Source organism: Lepeophtheirus salmonis, chromosome 14 (genome assembly GCF_016086655.4).
Source record: "Lepeophtheirus salmonis chromosome 14, UVic_Lsal_1.4, whole genome shotgun sequence".
Classification (NCBI taxonomy): Eukaryota; Metazoa; Arthropoda; class Copepoda; order Siphonostomatoida; family Caligidae; genus Lepeophtheirus; species Lepeophtheirus salmonis.
This window is the reverse complement of record NC_052144.2, coordinates 21,007,612-21,025,187: the sequence shown is the minus strand read 5'-3', so window position 1 is coordinate 21,025,187 and position 17,576 is coordinate 21,007,612. Positions and strand designations below refer to the sequence as shown.

Below are 17,576 nucleotides of genomic sequence, written 5' to 3'. Positions count from 1 at the left end.
TCTCACCTCTGACAATAATTGACCATTGTATCTTAAATTATACATTTATTATAATAATAACAATCTATCAATCATACATGTATAATTGAAAACACTGGCCTCTTCACTTAAATTAGAAACTCAAAAAAGGAAAAATCAAACAATAAAATAATTTCTTCTTTCCCCACAGCAATTTTAGAGTGAGGTAGACGTGCTTCATCAATCACTCTATTTCTTACATCCCAGGCTACGTCGGTAGTAAGAAAAATGACAAACTGACCTATATGAATAGCGACATCTTGATAAAAAAGTGTCTTGAGATTTTGATCTTCCTTTTAGCTATTATTTTAAGGACTTCTTTGCATCGAATACCTCAATTGTTGGGTACTACACGATACAAGAGAAAAGTGAGGTTATGTCAAAGGTCATTGTTCAACTTTAATATAAAATAAGTCGTTAATTATAGTTAAAGCTAATAGAATGAACAAAATATCAAAAAAACTGAGTATCCAACTTAACGGCTATTTGTTACATCGAAACTTGAATGATTTCTTGTCAAGAAATGAGCATAGTCCTAATATTGAGTTAAAAAAATATTAAGTTATTGGTTTCCTTTTTTTTAAATTTTTTAAAGAAAAGTTTGAGAGATGGAATGAAGATCTCTATTGCAGACAAGGAAAATTGAGAACTTCTGCAATTTAATAATATTTTATGACATTATCGTAATATTCCTACGCAACAAATATTTCTATTAGTATAATAACATTATCATATATTAGTTTTTTTTTTTTAAATATTACATTATGTTGATGAATAATTTTGCCTAAGGTACAATTTTTCTACTTCTTCCAAATGTACAACATACCTTTTCCCCTTGCAGAACATTAAAAATTAATATATGCATGTATATTAGAATAATATGTTTCAAGATATACCTATAAACAAATATATGAATAAATACTTTTCTTAGGGGAGAAAAAGGAATTTCTTTCTTTTGTTTAATTCTTAGTAAGATGATTTTATCGACAAGGAAAAGTCGATAAATTTCTTATTTTTATACTCCCTTCCCCCTCTTCAAGACATGGATTTATGGTATTTATTTAAATATAATAAAAAATAAAGCTAAGATAAAAAGTACCTTTAATTTTTTTTTATTAAGAGTGACCTATCTATTAACACAGACATCATAGGGGATATTAATTATAACCACTTTAGAATCAGTCAAGAACAATAATATGACCTTATCGTTGCTCTAATAAAGGGAACTTGTTAACCAATGCCATTATTCATATGGGCCGGAACTCTTAATATCTCAAGATTAGATATCAATGATGATCATAATTCCCATTTTCCTTTCAAATGAAAGATCAAAGATCCCTCCCTTTCTTATGATATTGGAGCTCCCTATTTAAATCATCAAACTTTTTGAGCATTTCATTTGTTATTGATGGCCTCATGCTCTCTAAAGCCTTTCTGAAATGTATCATTCCAACGTTGGTGCAATCATCAAGTCCTTCTGACGTAACTGCCTCTAAAGCTGCCTCTCTGCACAATCCTTCTAAGTCTGCACCACTTAAATGCTCCGTTTTAGAAGACAGTTCGACCAAATCCACATCTAAACAATTTCAAATATTAACAAGAGAATATGAGAGGAGGGGGGGGACTATACCCGAACTTAGGGGTATTTTAGAAGTTTTATGTCGAAGAATATCCAATCTTCCATTTAAATCTGGTAAAGGAACATAGATTGCCGCATCAAATCTACCAGGTCGAATCAAAGCCGAATCAAGAGCTTCTGGCCTATTTGTTGCTCCAATAACGATTACATCTGAGGAATCATACACTTTGTTCTTCGCTGATACATTGCACTGAACTTCTCCGTCTCCCTCTTTCAACAATTTCAAATACTCATTATAAGAGAGAGGTTGTATTAAGTTTTCTAAACCATCCATTTCATTCAACAAAGTAGATAAAATTCGTTCCTGAACATTTCCTTGGCTTTTCTGACCTCTTTTACAGACTAATGTATCTATTGAAGGATAGACATAGAAACTAAATAATGAATAAAAATATAAATGGAAGTTTTAATTACCTATTTCATCGATAAATAAAACACATGGAGCACCAAGTCGGGCTTTTCTAAAGATTTCGACGATATTCTTTTCGCTATCCCCGACGAAAGGGGAGAAAATAGATGCTCCTGATACAGAAAGAAAAGAAACATTTTTACCCCCATTATTGTCTTTAGCAAATGCACGAGCCAGTGAAGTCTTTCCACACCCAGGAGGACCGTATAGTAAAATGCCTCGTGGGCATTTGATTCCCATACGAATAAACGCTTCAGGGTGTTCAAGAGGCCATTGAATGGATCTTCTTAACTGTAGCTTAACATCTTCAAGTCCTCTGATTGAATTCAAATCAGGAGCCCCATCATCTATATTTATGGATATATGACCCAAACCACCTTTAAAACATGACGGAGTAACAAACTTCAAGGCTGTAGACAAATCTTCCTTTCCGAGGTAAGGTGCATTTCGATGTAAGGCTTCCATCTTAGCATGTGAAATCAAAAGCTCCAAATCTGCCGGTAAATATCCTAGCGTCATTTCAGATAGCCATTCTGCTTCCTTCAACGAGGGCATCAAGTAATTAATCATTTCTAATCTTTGAGAGAACTTTGGTACGCTACAATCAAATAAAACTATGACAATAAACATCATAACATATATATGTTTCATTCTTACCCAAAGTGAATTTCAGAATCCAGTCGTCCAGGTCTTCGGAGTGACTGATGAACATTAACAACGTTCTGTGTACTAGCTACAACCACTAAATTATTATTAGGATTTTTAGCCAGATCATCAAGTATGTGTGTAAATTGGAGTAAATTCCTACCCATGGAACTTTTTGGATTCTTATCTGTGGTTGTACCATTCAATAGTTCTGTAATTATAAATAATGTCCGTCAATCAAAACAGTATATACATATTATGTGAAATTTTACCAATATTCTGAATATAAATAACAGTGAGTCCTTCTGTGGCATTGAGTTTTGCTTGATCAAATATGCTACGAATAATTCCTTCACTTTCTCCTTCTCTTGATCCAAAAAATTCATTTGCACTAACATTTATTAAAAAGGCATTGGCACTACGCGAAACCTAGTAATTATATATCCAAAATAACAATTTTTCATACATATATCTGTATAATATTATTTAGCAAATCATAGTTAATTAAAAAATATAGATTTAAAGGATTTACATACATTAATATTATATGCTCAACTTATCACTATAAAATATTGAAGTCGTTGATATGATGAAAATATATAATATTAAATTATATTGAACGATTTATTCGAAACTTAATATACATAGATTATAAAAATATCTTTAGTGTTTTTTTTTTTTTAAAGTTATCAGAAAATATATTATTATTATGTGCCGCGCAAAAGTTTGCAGAAAATTATAAATTACATTAGCTTCACTCAGTGGTGTTGAATGTCTATAAATATCATATATTTTATGCAAAAGTGTAAGGATTATTCTTATCTTAAGAGTTACTTTATAAATCATGAAAAGTTATTAAAAGATTAATCAAGGGTGAAAATAGTCAAAAATGACTACACTTGCACAACTTTTTTGTTTCCCCCCCAAATTTTACAAAATTCCTCATTCTGACTAATTGGTATGATAAATAATATTGTTTTGCGTAATTTTCCAAGGAACAACGAAAAGGGTACACTATTAGTTAATATTTAAACATATGTTTACTCCCATATTTTGTTATTGATTATCAAATTATTCATGATATTTTAAATTTGACAATATTTTACGGATTCCCTTAAAGAATTTATTATAATTATTTTTATTAATATGATCAGTACATAAACCAAAGGATTCAGTCCAAAAAATAGTAACAATGGAAAAATTCATTTCAACAGTCTGAATTTCTCTGTTTTTAAGTATTAACATGAAATATTAGACTTCAAAAATGACATATACACAATAACACTAATATTTGTAATTTTTAAGATACGAAAATTTGGCTCTCAACCAACGATGTATAAATTCTCTCTTATTAAATTTTGAATAAAATAAATATGTATGAAACTCAATACGCTCCAATTTGCCCAGTAAATAAACACCGAATCTTGAAGTGTGTCATATGAAATTTTAAAATTCTTGATTTCACCTGTTTTTATAGATAAAAATATCCAAATATATTTCATCTACAAAGTTTTTTACTTTGGATTTCCATGTTTTGTAAATTTGTAAAAATGAAACAAACTGAATATGAAATTAATAAAAATCATATGGGTTCTCAAATTAGAAATTTTCATGAATTCATGTACTAAAAATTTCAGGATATGATCATATATTGGAACTTGTCTAACTGTCCTTTTGCTCCAAATTATTATATGTGTAGAAATAAGTATGAACCAATTTAACAAGAACCATAAAATTAGAAAATAATTAAAAACAAATAATCCCATATGTTTCAACCTACTTTAATAAATTCAGTAATAATATTTCATAAATAAACATAGATATGCATGTACTGTACAAAAAATAGGAATTTGATCCCTTGCCAATTTTGTAAATTTGCCACTAACAAAGAAAGGAATGGACTTCGACTTTAATGGTAGTCTTATTTTAAAAGTAAGATATCTTATATGAACAAAATAAGTATTTTGAGGAATAAAAATACTGAGTATAACCTCAAGAACACAATCCCCACCGTCAAGTATGGGGGTGGAAACATTCTGTTTTGAGGGAAAGACGACCTCACCGTAACGAAAGAAGGAAGGATGGACGTCAATCCTCCGAGACATCTTGCACGATATCCTCCTTCCCTCAGAGCACTGAAAATAAGTCTACCAGTAAGGCTATGACCAAAAACATACGACCAAATCAACAAAAGAGTTGCTCAAGAAAAAGCATATTAAGATCATGGAGTGGCCTAGCCAGTCTCCGGACCTCAATCCCATAAATAATATGTATCAGTAGGCAAATTTACAAAGGGTTCAAATAATTATCCTCCATTGTTTTTTAATGTTTCAATTATGGGCGTAAAATTGAGTTATTATTTCCATAAGGAAAGAAAACATATATTTTTTTTTCCAATAGTCAAGCATTTACTGTTCATGAAATTCTAGAAAACTATACTGTTCATAAATCTTAGCTCTATCATCGGTTATCCATACTCATAAATAAATAAACCCTTTGAATAGTTTATATTATTTAATAAATTCAAATATAATTACTACTTCTTTAAAATCCCTTGATATTATATTGTTAAATTGATAAAAATTTAATTTAATTATTATAATCCTAAAATATCAACCAATATAATAAATAACTATAACTATATATTTAAAACCATATTTTGAAGGGTCTTAAAAAATATACCGTAAATTATAAAAAAATAATTGTTTCAGTCATTTCTTAATTTAATTAAGAGCCTCATAATATATTATAAAAAAATATTAAACTAAATTTTAACTAATTACATACATCATATTTCCATTTCTTTCAATATATTGTATAATTGATTACCTGTTTTAAACATGTAGTCTTTCCGGATCCGGACGGGCCACAAAGTAATATTCCTCTCCTTCTATTAATCCCCAATGTTCCATGGAATACTCTCGATAACTCGTATATTTGAGATGTCATACCTCCGATGTTAGTAGGAAGAAGCTTTTTGGACTCTTCAATATGAACAAATCTTTCTTTAGTTATGATTGAAGATACCGTATATTTCGTAGCCCCTTTTTGACGTATTTCAAATATGCTTTTATCCGTATAGAGAAAAACATTATTTACAGACTCAACAAATATACCAGATATACCATATAATTCACCTGAAAAGGAGCAAAATTCAAATTCAATCTGGGATTAATATACATACAAAAACAAAAAAAATTATTACCAATCAAATGATGTTTCAAATTGATCAAATATCCAGGAAGAAATTTTATACCGTGAAGTATTTCATCAAGAATTTCACTCATTTTATTTTCATTCGAATCATGAGTCAACTTTGCATATGTTTTCAAATCACTACAAACCAGTTTTAGTACAATGTTTAGAGGGGATTGAGAATATTCAAGGGATTCAATCTTCAATACTGACATGCCATTTCTACAAGAAGAAGCAAAATAAATGGTTAAAAAGAAAGATTTAAAAAGACTCAAAAATCATACCCATTCTGGAATTGTTCGAAATCTATAACGTTACTCACATCCGTACCCATTTTGTAAAATCGTCTACTCTCAATTTCATCAACAAAGACTTTGCATAATAGAGTATAATTAACAGAGAGTGTTAATTTGACAGCGGAACAAAGCGGAATTTTTTCATCTTTGATTATCTTTTTGGGTAAATATATCCTTTGATAATCAGATGGTTTTCTTCCTACATCAAGAAAGACTACATTCATAACTCCTGAGAAAATGGAAATAATTGTTTAAGAATTAAAAGCGAAAAGACTAGTTTTAAAATAAGTAAGCACAATATTATTTCAATCTATGACTTCAACTTTGGAAGCAATTTAATTTTGTCTGTATGAATTTGAAATGAGGGTTTTTTATTTTTCAATTTCCAACTCGGAAATCTTGCGTAACTATATAGTCTTTCAGTCTCATCGATTCCAATTTTTTGTAGAGATGCAGATGCCATCCCAGGAACTATAGGTTGCAGAAGAATGCCAGATATTCTCAGGGATTCCATACATAAATGAATTACTTGCGAAAGCATTTGAGTGTGCTCAGCATCTTTAGCCAAGGACCATGGCCTGGCTTCGTCAATAAATGCATTAGTAGTTCTTAATATATCCATGACTCGTCTTATTCCTTTGGAAAAATGGTAATTATCAAAATCTTTAGTCACATGAGAGCCTATGTCTTCAAGGCCAGTTATCAACTCTTCAGAATTACGAATATGCTCGATTTCATCAAAGTTATCGTACATAGGAAACGTCTGCGATTTGTTTAAAGTCGGCGCAGTGACTCGACTCAATAAATTTCCCCAAACATTGCCTAACTTTACATTAGCAATTTCCAACATTTTAGAACGAGAATAGTTGCTATTATGCTCTAAAATTCCTTCATGTAATAAAGCAAATCTTAGGGCTTCTGCGAAACCATCAAAATGTTCATCAATAACTTGTGAAGGATTCAAGACATTTCCACGCGATTTAGACATTTTAAAATTATCAATAGTCCAATGTGAATGTACAACAATTTCTTTAGGAAGATCAAATCCTGCAGCCAGAAGGAAGGCTGGCCAATACACCCCATGAAATTTGATAATATCCTTTCCAACAACATGGGTTGTATTCGAGAGAATGTCCCGATTATCATTGTCAGGGAAACCTAAATAAATTATTATTGACATGTATTTAAAAGAAAAAAAGTTAATGTGTACCTAAGGCAGTCAAATAATTCGCTAGCGCATCCACCCAAACATATATGGTTTGACTAGGATCATTTGGGACAGGAATGCCCCATTGTAATCGAGAAGATGGCCGCGAAATGGAAACACGTAAATCTTCGTTGTGAAGATACTCCTCTGAAAAAGCACTAATAATAAATAAAAGAGAATGATAATTTAGTTATGAAGTAAAATCTAACTATACCTCAGAAACATTTTAGGATGCACAGAGGTTTGAAGCCATTTTCTTATTTGTGGTAAGTATGGCCCAATACGAAAAACATAATTTTCTTCCTCAACCCATTCTAAGGGATTTGAAGTCTCTTTGGCGATTTTATTATTATTGGGACCATCCTCAATTTGATAGTCTGAATAAAAAGCTTCATCTATCTCCGAGTACCAACCGGAGTAACTTTCTTTAACGGACTCATGGGATATTTTATTCCAAAACTGTTGCACGCTTTTAGTATGATTTGAGTCCGTTGTTCGAGTGAATACTCCAACGTTTGCCCCAACAACATCCCAAAGCCTAGAGAAATCTGAGCTTATTTTATCAACGTAACACTGCGGATCCAATGACCCAGAGGCTTTAAAGACCTTGGAACCATGTTCATCCGTTCCTGTAGATAAAATGGATTCTTTACCAAGGAGTCGTTCATAGCGGGAGCGTGCGTCACAAATCAGGAGACAATACAAATGTCCAAGGTGAGGACTCCCGTTGGTGTAAAATATGGGACTCGTAATTAAGCGGCGCATTATTTATTTATATTTAGTACACTAATAAGTAATAATCAATTAAAGGATTAAAATTCTACTTAAACAACACTTACCTATGAATATCCTTGACAAGGTGTGTTCTTAATGTATCAGAACATTTAATTGAAGATTAGTTCAGCTATGAATTAATAAATGTCGATGGAGACTCTTTTTTTCAAAAGTAAAATAACCCACATTTTTTTGTTTGTTTACTTTCATTACGGGACTTTTCTTCCAGCTGATCTTCCACGCAACCTCTAACAATATTCACACTCCCTATTAATGATAATTGATAACGAATTCATCTAGTATGTATGTATTTTGAAACTTTCCATTACGAATATGCTAATGATATTTCATGGGAACATTTTTGATGATTCTCTTTGACTTTTGTAATGCTGAAATAATACTTATATTAAAAATTAGAAGTAATTAACCTATTTAAATATTTATTTTTACTAATCATGATTCCATTTCACCGTATCTAAGGAATCATCCGAAAATCCCTTGTCATACATTTATTATAACATCATGTTATATTCCTTCAAAAATCGATCCCTAAATTCATCGTATCGAAGCAAACTGAAAATATATGTAGTTCCATTAATATTCATACCCGAAACAAACTCTTTAATATTTGTAAAGGTGAAATACGAATTGAGTATCTTCAGAAGCAAGACACAGGAAATCATTGGAAGGATTAAATGAACTAATAGACGCGATTTAATCATTTGATCAACCGAATAACTTGTCAGATATCCAATTAAGATTGTTTTTAGAGCAAAAACTGCCTTTTTATCCTTATCTAAATCATAAGGAGCTTCCAATTTCAATGCTTGTGTATATTGTTAGTTCAAATAAAGTTAAGATTGTTAATGCAATTCATAACGTTATAGCTTATTTGAAAGGTAGAAAGACTATTATGTGGATCCAAAAAAGATGATTACGAAAATTGAGGAATTGATTTCTTCTAATGTCTAGTATAAAAATACGTTAAAATTTTCGAATTTGTGTCTACACCATCAATAAGGGTGGAGGAAGACTAATATATACAATGGAACTTGTTTTTAAGTGCTATGTGTGTAGTTAAATTATACTATTATTTTTAAATTGATTGAATTAATAGCTTAGAAAACGTTTAATTTCATAATTAAAAAGTTCCTCTGTTAATGTGCATTTCATTCCTGTATTCAGTATGAAATATTATTTGTACAGAAAAAAAATTATTGAATTGATTATTGAAACTGATGAATTTTTCCTTAAAAAATGTAACTTAATAACTTCAGTTTGTATTTGTAGAAGATCATATGTAGTAAGTTTCATTCAAATAACTAATTAATGTGAAATATTATTCTTCGATTGATTTTTTAATACTAATGTGATTATTTCATAAAGTCAGTATATTTGTACAATTAATCAAATGGGTTACATAATTCAATTGTTTGGATTCATAGCCAAGATCACAAAATATTATTACTAGCTATAAATTAAGAATAATTGATTATTAGAAGTGCATAATTTTAATAATATTGTCTATATTGATTTATTATTTTAAGGACTGAAATTTAAATTTAATTTCTAGAGTATGATTCGAATAGTTTCTTGAGGTTGGATTTATAATATTTAGAGATGCCGGGTCTAAATCTGCAGGTATTTTAAAATTTGCGACTCCAAATCATAGATAAATATGCTTATTCTCTGTATTCTAAACCGACTTTTCGAATAAATCTTAAAAACTCCAGAGCATGGTTTGATTCATAGTTTATTTTATTAATAATTATGAATTGCCTATGGGGGTCATATGAAATTTTTGCATTCAAGACTTTGTTCAATGCAAATTTACGAACTTCTGAATCTTTATCTACCAATGATGCTAACAATATATTTTCATGATGAGCGAAGAAAGAATTTTGGGCTAACAATTTTTTGACTATAGGTGTCAGATCTTGATCAATACCTCTTGATAGTGAAATTGCAAGCTGAAAATGCTTCGAACCATCATGGCAATTCCGTTGACATTTAATTGCAAACCACATTGGAGCGTAATAGTTTAAGATCAATGCTACCAATTTTAAGAGGTTTTTCCTAGGCTTTTTATTCGATAAATAATATCGAAAAATGTGATAATCTTTGATAAGCCATCTAGCCTCGTGCAAGGTTCCTCCTGGTGATTTAAGAGTTAAGTGGGAACCAGGGAAAAAATTTCCAGGCTGAATTTCCAACACAATGTCGTAAATGTAGCTACATTCATTACTTAAATTTGCCAAAAAATCTTCCTTAATTTTTTTTTAACTTTTCCTAAAACAGGCCTGAAATTGACGACTGACGTTTTTAAGTAAATCTTCATTTATTGATTTTCCAATTGCCCCCTATAAATACTTGGTCTTTGTCTTTTTCTGTGCAAAATATATTTTTTGATAGGAAGCTGCCATTGCTTCTCTCTTGATATTCAACACTTTTAACCATTTTGGTAAGGTCGATATTGCTAGCAAAGCCAATGTATTTGATTTTCACTGATTCTTCTTTTGAAGAAAAGAAAATTACATATAGCAGCTATTGCTGTATTTGACAACCGAAATTTATCCACCATTATTGTAAGATTAGGGCATGGAAATCTGGAATAACTGGAACGCTCACTGTTATGTATTTAATATGTCCTTTCTGGTTTTTATCTTGTTATATAAGTACTGTGTTTTACGTGTTATAAATAGTATCGTCTTATGTAAATATATCAGAGTATAGTTAGAATACACATGATCTAGTGTTACATTATTCCTCCACGTGAATTCTTCTCCTCATTTCTCTCAGTCATCCTGGATCTCTCCACCTTATAAATAAGTTTGTGTCTCTCCCTCATCAAGACGCAACACTCACGCATTGAAAAAAAGAAAAGAAAATTTCCGTTATGAGGCTATTGTTTTCCCTTGTGTTTTCATACTCAACAACGTATTTAGTATTCACTCTTAATACAGCTTTGTTCATCATAATTAAAACGTACGTTGCTGACAATAGTCTAAGTTAATTAATATAATATTTGCTTATTTAAATAAAGCTAGTGAATTACTTGTGATTGTGTGCTTTTCTATCCCTTCTACGATCTACTTTTGAGCACAGTAAGAAAATATCCTGTAGCACTAATGGATATGGGATTAATAATTTATCTATATATTTCAGATCATGCCTAATAAGTCCTGTGTTTCTAAGTGATCCTCCGGATATGATGGAAAACTAGCTATAGCAAGGTTATCGCTCCATTCTTTTCCACTGGATGAATCCTCAAAAGGTACCTGGCTTAAAGCCATTCCACGGGACAGCAATGGGACTTAGGCACCTTCTAAGGATTCAAGGGTCTGTTCCCTCAATTTTCACGAGGATGACTTTGTATGTGAGAGGCAGACCACAAGAGGAAATATCGATCTTATGGAGTTGAAGATAATAAGCTCCAAAAACGTCATTTGAAACCCTCTGAAGTGCCTAGTATTTTCCCTAATCTTCCGAAATACTTATCATCCGTCAAAAGTCAACGGCCTACATCGAGAGCTACCACATCAGCCAGGATTTCTAAGGAAAATGAAGCTATCGTTGAACACCAACGATTATTATTCCTTAAAGATTTTTTTATTAACTTAAGTAATTTTTGTCTTCAAGTGTGGAGATGAAAAATTCCGGACGAATGTTCATTGGAGGAGGGCGGAGGATTCAATACAGTAATACTGTCTACCTGAACTATGTTCTGATTTTGTCGAAATCGAATTTTCAGTGATGATAAATAGTTATTTGACATTCAATTTATACCAGAAGAACGTCAACCTAGATTGGAGCTGCGTGAATCACCTCACAACGAATAGAAATATCACCTCGGTATGCCTTCTTCAGAACATCCTTGCTCACATGAAGAGTATTCCTTTTGCTCCAATGAAAGATATGATTAATCACTTAATCAATGAAGTTGAGAGTATCGTCGAAAATCTATATCCGTCGGATATAGACTCACAAACGGAAAAAGTTGATTATTTTCATAAGAGAGCAACTTGCTTTGATAAACTCTACACCGAAACAGAAGCGATACTCTTCTGTATTATTAGCTACTTCTCTGTTATGGCATAACACCAGGCCAGCTTTATATCGTCAATTATCTCAGGATGGTTTGACTCTTCCTTCCCTAAGTCACTTAAGAAAATTGTCATCTGCATTTACCATGAATGTTGGCTTTTCATCTTCGTCCGTTGACTACTTGTCCTTAAGACGCAAGTTATTGTCACCCAATCTAAAGAAAGTTATTCTAATGGTTAATGAAGTATATACAGCCCAAAGAGTGGAATATTTCGGAGGAAGGATGATTGGTCAAGAAGGAGGAAGCATAAAAAAAGACACTTTTTGTGTTCATGATCAAGCTTGTGTGCTCAAAGTATCAGGAAAGAGTTGCGATGTATCCTATTATATGCCTCAATTCGTCTGTACTGCATGATCTACTATTGCAAATTAATACTAAACTCTTTAAAATCGGATTTGACGTCGTAACTATCTCCATGGATAATGCAAGTCCTAATCGAAAATGTTTCTTGGCAATGTGTGTAGGATCCTGGAAGGCTAGTGTCCCAAATCCTGCAAGGCCAGAATAGGAACTATTCCTCCTTCTTGATAGTACACATAACTTAAAAAATATTTATAATTATTTTCAAAGAAATTTTTTTTTAATGTGCCCTAACTTTATGGATGTTCAGTTGTCAAAACCGAATTTCCAGCATCTTATTGATATTTTTGAAATGGAGAAGGGCAAGACTATTAAAATTGTTTATAAGCTCACGACAAAATCTTTGTATCCTACGTCTATTGAGTACGAACTTATTGACCAAAGGATTATCAGTTTTCAATCCATTTTTAGAAATCCTTTTAACTTTTTCGTCTACTTTTTGAATTTTACCAGCAAAAAAGTATTGTTCATTGCAGGAATGCCAAATTACTCCCATATTGACAATACTAAATCAGCAGTTGTTAAATAAGCCTCTTTTTTTTAACCATTTTTCTGGATGAATTTGATTTAAGTCTTGCTTTACAATTAAAAGGGATTTATAGACATCCTTGATAGATGGAAGAATTACTGGATTTAGATCACGGGGCTGACCAAAAAGGAAATGCAAAGTTAAACTTCTTGTAGCCATTGTTCTTTCTGCTGGATTACTACTTTGTGAAAAATCACATGCATCGCATTTATAATTAAGAACTCCTTGAAGGTTCGATTTGAAGTTGTTGTATAAAAGAAATATGTCTATTTCTCAAAATACAAAGATGTAATAATAAAGAATGTTAAATTTTGATTTTTTAGTTCAAATGTCCAAAGTAAATTTACTTTTCAAACATTTAGCATTTATGTTATCCACATTATGATATACTAACTTAAATAGAATTTAAAAAAAATAAGATATTGGCAGAATTTTCACCTTTTGATAAGTAATTTTTATCTTTTTTCGTCTAATTTCCCACTAAATCCAACGCAACGTATATCTCGCTGTAGAAGTAACTTAACTTTTAACTTTAGCAACAAATTACATATCGTGAAATATCGTTTATTTAAGCATTTTTTTCCCCTGTTATGAATGAAGTCTTTATTCGATAAAACTTTTTTTTTACTTCATACAAATTATAAGTATTACTTATTACACAATTATTGAATAATAATATCATAGATTACTAAACAATAATTAATAAAAATGTTTATAGGAGTACTATTTCAAAACTTATAACGAAATAATAAAATGTTTACAGGTTGCTACATTAAATTGCCGTCTCCGTGACCCATAGAGGATGCCGTGTGTTTATGCTCCTTAGGAAATGACAATGGAGAAAAAAAAAAAAAAAGTTTAATACATAAATTTCAATACTTTACTACTCCATTAAGGTCTTCTAAGCAGTTGCTCCCTCCTTTCATACGGCGGACACGTTGTCCTTCTAGTTCTTTAAATATGCGAAGACATCTAGAGCTACTCGAGACGTCCATGATTTATGTTAATGGCCATACATGTAAATCCTGTGTGTTTTTAAGCTGGCCCTTTAATTTGCAATTGATAGTATAAAGAACGAATTTTATTTTCCTTATCTTATCTTTCCTTAATAGATTAAATTAAATTCAAAACCTGTTTAAACGTTCGTGTGTGCTAATAAAAGACCCAGAGGATTTCTTGCAGAGATATAATTGTAAGTCCTTGTTGGACTCAAAGTAGAATTGGGGATCGACATTGGAGTAATTCTAGCAAATGTCCTTGTTTAAATCATTTTTTCCTTCCTCTCTTGTCACAGCTGATTATAGCTGATCTAATGAAACGTCATGAGTATTAGTCTTTCTCTCCTCCAAAACATTATTCAAATTGTTTGGGTCACCATGACGATCTTCGGTTTATTTTTGTATTTTGCAAAATACCCAGGCAATTTAAAAAATTTCCAATGGAGTACCTAATGTTCAGTTAAATTTCCTTTACATTGTCAGGTGAAATGTTTGTGGGTAATTTAATTATTAAACAATTAATTGCAAGAAATTTATGTTGTATTGACACAATCAAATATAGTTTTGCAAAATATACCTTGGCTAAGAGGTTGTGAAGATAGACAGCTGGTCCCTAAGTGGGTCAAAACCTATTGCCACCACGATTCTGAGTATCATGCAACCCTTCTAATATATTATATTAGACCACACCGAAGGGTTGGGCAAGTGAAACGCTTGTCCACAAGAGGGATCATAACCTATCACCTCCGCTATCCTGAGCATCAAGGACCCCTTCTAATATCCCATGATATGATTTTGCAAAAGAGCCACAGGCTCAAGAAGTGGATCATTACTCACTACCACTGCTTCCCTGAGCATCAATGACCCCCTTCAATATCCAATAGTATACCCCAGCCTATAGGTTGTACAAGTGAACCACTGGTAGAAAAGATGGTTCATTAGCCACCGCCACCGCTTCATTGAGCATAAAGAACCTTCGTTATTTACAAAACTCATGGCATTAAATTTGTTTTCCTATATACTTAGTAGGCTCTGTGAGGTATGTTTAATTTTCGTGTTGGTTTTTACAGTCATACGACTCTACTGCAACCGGAGGATACAGAGGTGTTTTTTTAATATTAAAATGTAAGCCAAAAAGGTGATCAATTTGAATGAACGTGATAAAATTAGGATATATTAGGATGAATACATCAACAAATAAAGATTTAATAAAAATTTACATTAGAATTGTTGATCCTATTTGATAATATTCGAACTAAACGGCTGTATATTTCATATAAATCTTATTAGTTTCTTCAAAATAGACATAAACAAAAAAAACTATGCAACTCTACCGTAACCCTCCATTTTATTTGTGATAAAAACTTATTTTTAATCAAGTCAACGCCCATTGCTGATGAGCGGAAAAGGATTGAGGAAGCTTCGCTGAAATCATCAATGCTACTTTTCATCAATTTTCGAGTCCAGAAGCGCCTACATTGTGGCCACGATCTGACCACAAAGCTTAAGAGCGGTACGCTAAAAAATTGTACTCAAATGGGGTCAAGTAATCTTTTCAAGCCAATCCCAGGATGCCCATATCTGACTTTGCCAATGACAATGCTGTCAGCCACTCTACAGTGTCCAGGACCATCAGGAATGAGGATGGGACCTCTCTGCATGCACGTGAGCTGCCTCTCCTCACAGAAGCCCACCTGAAAAAACATAAAAAAACACACCAACTTCATGCAATTCTAGGACAAGAGCTTTTGGCCACCACAGAGCCCAGATCTCAATCTTCTTGATTACTATATATGGCACATCGAGAGTCGGTCCTTTCAAGTACGCCATCCAAATATTGAGGACTTTCGACCAGGTCTGTATCGCAATGTACAAGAACTATCTCATCAGGATATTTCAAGGTTTCCGGGGTCGTCTGTAGAACGTATTGCAAACAGATGGCGGCCATATTCAATAATTTTATAGAAAATCAAATATTAAGTCACTTTCGTTTAAATATGAGAGAGAAAAAATGTATTTAAATGACTTATATGTTTTTATTATTTGTCCCCAAAGAGTCTTTATTCTTTTGCACGGACGGGTATAATGGAGTCTCTTGTGACAATTTCTAATCAAGCTATAGTTTGATTGTCTGAATACAATATAAATTTTAATGAAAATGTACTAAATCAGGGATGTCTAATCTTTTAATATAATAGGCTGCATTGCCACTTGAAATATTTTAATTGACCGCAGAACCTAATAAGTTAAATTTCATGAAAATGAGTATATAAAACAAAATTATTGAATACAAATTTAGATAAATTTTAGATGAAATATAAAAAAAGGCCAAATCTAATTTTTCAAGGCCAAACTGTATAAAGAGTGGAGCATTTCCGATGTATAACACGTTTTGGTTGATTTGGTATAACTAAAATTAGTTTTTAGCTCCAACCATTAGTCATAAACTAATATACAGGAGAATGCTATAAATAACCACCTTCTCTAGCTAGCTTGCATAATTTTCCAAGGTTCATATCTATCATTTATTAGTTTAAATAAATTTACATAGGCCTGCCTTATTTAGGAAGATCAAGCAGCCCAGTTATAGGCTTCACTAACTAAGAATTCTTGATTCCGGGGCATTGCATCAGAACTTGCGTACGAAATAGTCAACTGTGAATATGCACTAATGCAGGAACGTCTTCTTTTAGTTTTCTGTAGACCCCATTGTTTATTCCAACCATAACGCTCGTATTGTCAGGCCCAATGGCAACCATATTTTAAAGTCCAAAGCGTATGTATCTAAAGACATTTAGAGAACATGAACTGTACCATTTGTATCACATTCTTGTAAAGGGGCAAAGTGTAAAAATGTAGACCCTAATGTCTTTGAATTTTTACTAAATGTATGTTTGGTTAATCCTAAATACTTAACAATAGATATATCTGTTTTTTCTTCGAGCGAATACTGTACTTCCTATCAACTAGGTTTTCTCCTAGCTTAACAATAAAGTGAGGCATAAGTACATTCTTAAGGACTGCTGGCCACTTTGTCTTATGCATTGCAAAATTTAACGCATTGTATTATTAGATGAACAGATTTTAATGACATCTACCAGGTGGTCACAAGATCTGATGGCAAAATGTTTGAAAATAAATAAACGTAATTGAGCCTCTTCTCGAGCCGTACCACGAGATTTTTCAACTTTTGGTAAATTTATCTTTGATTGTCGGGAGCAAGAAAAGGTTCACTACTAAATTCGTACTTCTTACTTTTGGCATGATCCTTTATATAATAGAGCTTAGCTCTAATTGTTGTCTCTTAATATTTACAATAGGGTTATTTTTTCATCAGTAGGAATTTGTACATCCTTACTGAGCCACGCTGTTCAAAACTTTTGCTTTTATGAAGTGGTAAT

General features: G+C 31.9%; 2 protein-coding genes and 1 long non-coding RNA gene across 4 annotated transcripts; 1 reads left to right on the top strand and 2 right to left on the bottom strand.

The window, feature by feature from the left end:
* Window positions 1-1,114: 1,114 nt before the first annotated feature.
* On the bottom strand, window positions 1,115-6,426 carry LOC121129822 (uncharacterized). The gene is made up of 8 exons (XM_040725542.1): window positions 6,191-6,426; window positions 5,917-6,128; window positions 5,541-5,848; window positions 2,984-3,140; window positions 2,724-2,922; window positions 2,072-2,664; window positions 1,649-2,008; window positions 1,115-1,594 (listed from the first exon to the last, which is right to left on the bottom strand). Exons 1-8 carry the CDS (start codon window positions 6,424-6,426, stop codon window positions 1,347-1,349), a joined length of 2,313 nt encoding a protein of 770 aa, XP_040581476.1. The 3' UTR covers window positions 1,115-1,346.
* Window positions 6,427-6,431: 5 nt separating this feature from the next.
* On the bottom strand, window positions 6,432-8,414 carry MetRS-m (Methionyl-tRNA synthetase, mitochondrial). Its single transcript, XM_040725543.2, has 4 exons — window positions 8,249-8,414; window positions 7,624-8,195; window positions 7,413-7,567; window positions 6,432-7,360 (listed from the first exon to the last, which is right to left on the bottom strand). The coding sequence occupies exons 2-4, from the start codon at window positions 8,172-8,174 to the stop codon at window positions 6,513-6,515; spliced, it is 1,554 nt and encodes a 517-aa protein (XP_040581477.1). The 5' UTR covers window positions 8,175-8,195; window positions 8,249-8,414; the 3' UTR covers window positions 6,432-6,512.
* A 2,391-nt stretch (window positions 8,415-10,805) lies between these two features.
* Window positions 10,806-13,629, top strand: LOC121129824 (uncharacterized). Of its 2 annotated transcripts, none has more exons than XR_005868525.2 (3): window positions 10,806-11,168; window positions 11,227-11,287; window positions 11,349-13,629. It is a non-coding gene; the product is annotated as an uncharacterized lncRNA (long non-coding RNA). The 2 variants fall into 2 exon arrangements; XR_011783718.1 differs by having other exon boundaries at window positions 10,908-11,168; window positions 11,231-11,287; window positions 11,349-13,492.
* The last annotated feature ends 3,947 nt before the right edge of the window (window positions 13,630-17,576 follow it).